General features: G+C 68.5%; 1 protein-coding gene across 1 annotated transcript; it reads left to right on the top strand.

Annotated features, from left to right (window-relative positions):
• Positions 1-28: 28 nt before the first annotated feature.
• Positions 29-1,234, top strand: H696_06361 (hypothetical protein; the record flags this gene model as incomplete). Its single annotated transcript, XM_009500101.1, has 1 exon — positions 29-1,234. A coding segment is annotated over one exon (1,206 nt), but the record flags the coding sequence as incomplete, so codon positions are not given.
• Between the last annotated feature and the right edge of the window lie 31 nt (positions 1,235-1,265).

Consider the following 1,265-nt stretch of genomic DNA (forward strand, 5'->3'; position numbering starts at 1 on the left):
GCTCGGCCGCGAGGAGCCCCTCATCTCGATGGACCACCAGGGCAAGGTGGTCTGGTGCCGGAATAACGAGGTGCAGACCCTCAACCTGGGCACCCTGCCGGCGGAGAGCTTCAGCCGCCCGGGCCAGGCCATGGTGGATGGGTTCGCCTGCGAGCCGACCCGCGTGGTGGCCCCCACCAAGGAGCTCGGCGAGTCCGGGCTCTTCCCGCAGTCGCTGTCGCACAGCCCCAATGGCCGGTTCGTGGCCGTGGTCGGCGATGATGAGTATATCCTCTACTCGGCGCTGGCCTGGCGCCAGATGCACTTCGGCCAGGCGCTGGACTTTGTCTGGTCGCACCAGCCGAACTACCATGCGGTCCGCCACAGCGGCCACCGGGTGCAGATCTTCCACCAGATGAAGGAGACCCGCACGATCCAGACCAACTTCCCGGCGGACGCCATCTTCGGCGGGGCCTGCCTGGCCGTTTGCTCGTCCTCCTTCGTGTGCTTCTTCGACTGGGAGTTCGGCCTGCTGACCCGGCGCATCGATGTCTCGGCGCACACCATCATCTGGAACCAGGCCGGCGACCATGTGGCCATCTGCTCGGATGACAGCATCTTCCTGCTGAGCTACGATGCCGGCATGGCTCGGTCGGCGCTGGCCGCCGCGTCGGCCACCGGCGAGCTGCTGGACGAGCAGGGCGGCGTCGAGGGGGTCTTCAATGTGACGGCCGAGCTGTCGGACTCCCTGCTGACCGGCTGCTGGGTGGAGAATTGCTTTGTGTACACCACCCGCCGGGGGTCCGGCGGGTCGTCGACCCTGGCCTATGCCACGGCCAATGGGTCCTTCCGCCATGTGCTGGCCACTCTGGAGCAGCCGCGCTACCTGCTGGGCTACCTGCCGAAGGTGGCTGGCGGCCGCCTGGTCCTGGCGGATCGGGACTGCGCGCTGGAGACCCGGCCCCTGCCGCTGTCGCTGCTGGCCTACCAGTCGGCCGTGGCCCGCGATGATCGGGTCCTGGCCGAGCGTCTGTTGCCCTTCGTGCCGAAGTCCCTGCACAATGAGCTGGCACGCTTTGCCTCCACCCGCGGGGACATCGACGCCGCGCTGGCCCTGGCCACCGACCGCGATCTGAAGTTCGACCTGGCCATGAAGGCCGGCCGCCTGGAGCTGGCCATGGAGCAGGCCGAGGCCCTCGACCGGACGGACATCTGGGCCAAGATCGCCGAGCGCGCGCTGGCCGACTGGTCGCAAGTGCGTGACACCCCTGCCCTTTCCATGCCGC

The sequence above is a fragment of the Fonticula alba genome, assembly GCF_000388065.1.
Source record: "Fonticula alba strain ATCC 38817 unplaced genomic scaffold supercont2.155, whole genome shotgun sequence".
NCBI classification, from domain to species: domain Eukaryota; order Rotosphaerida; family Fonticulaceae; genus Fonticula; species Fonticula alba.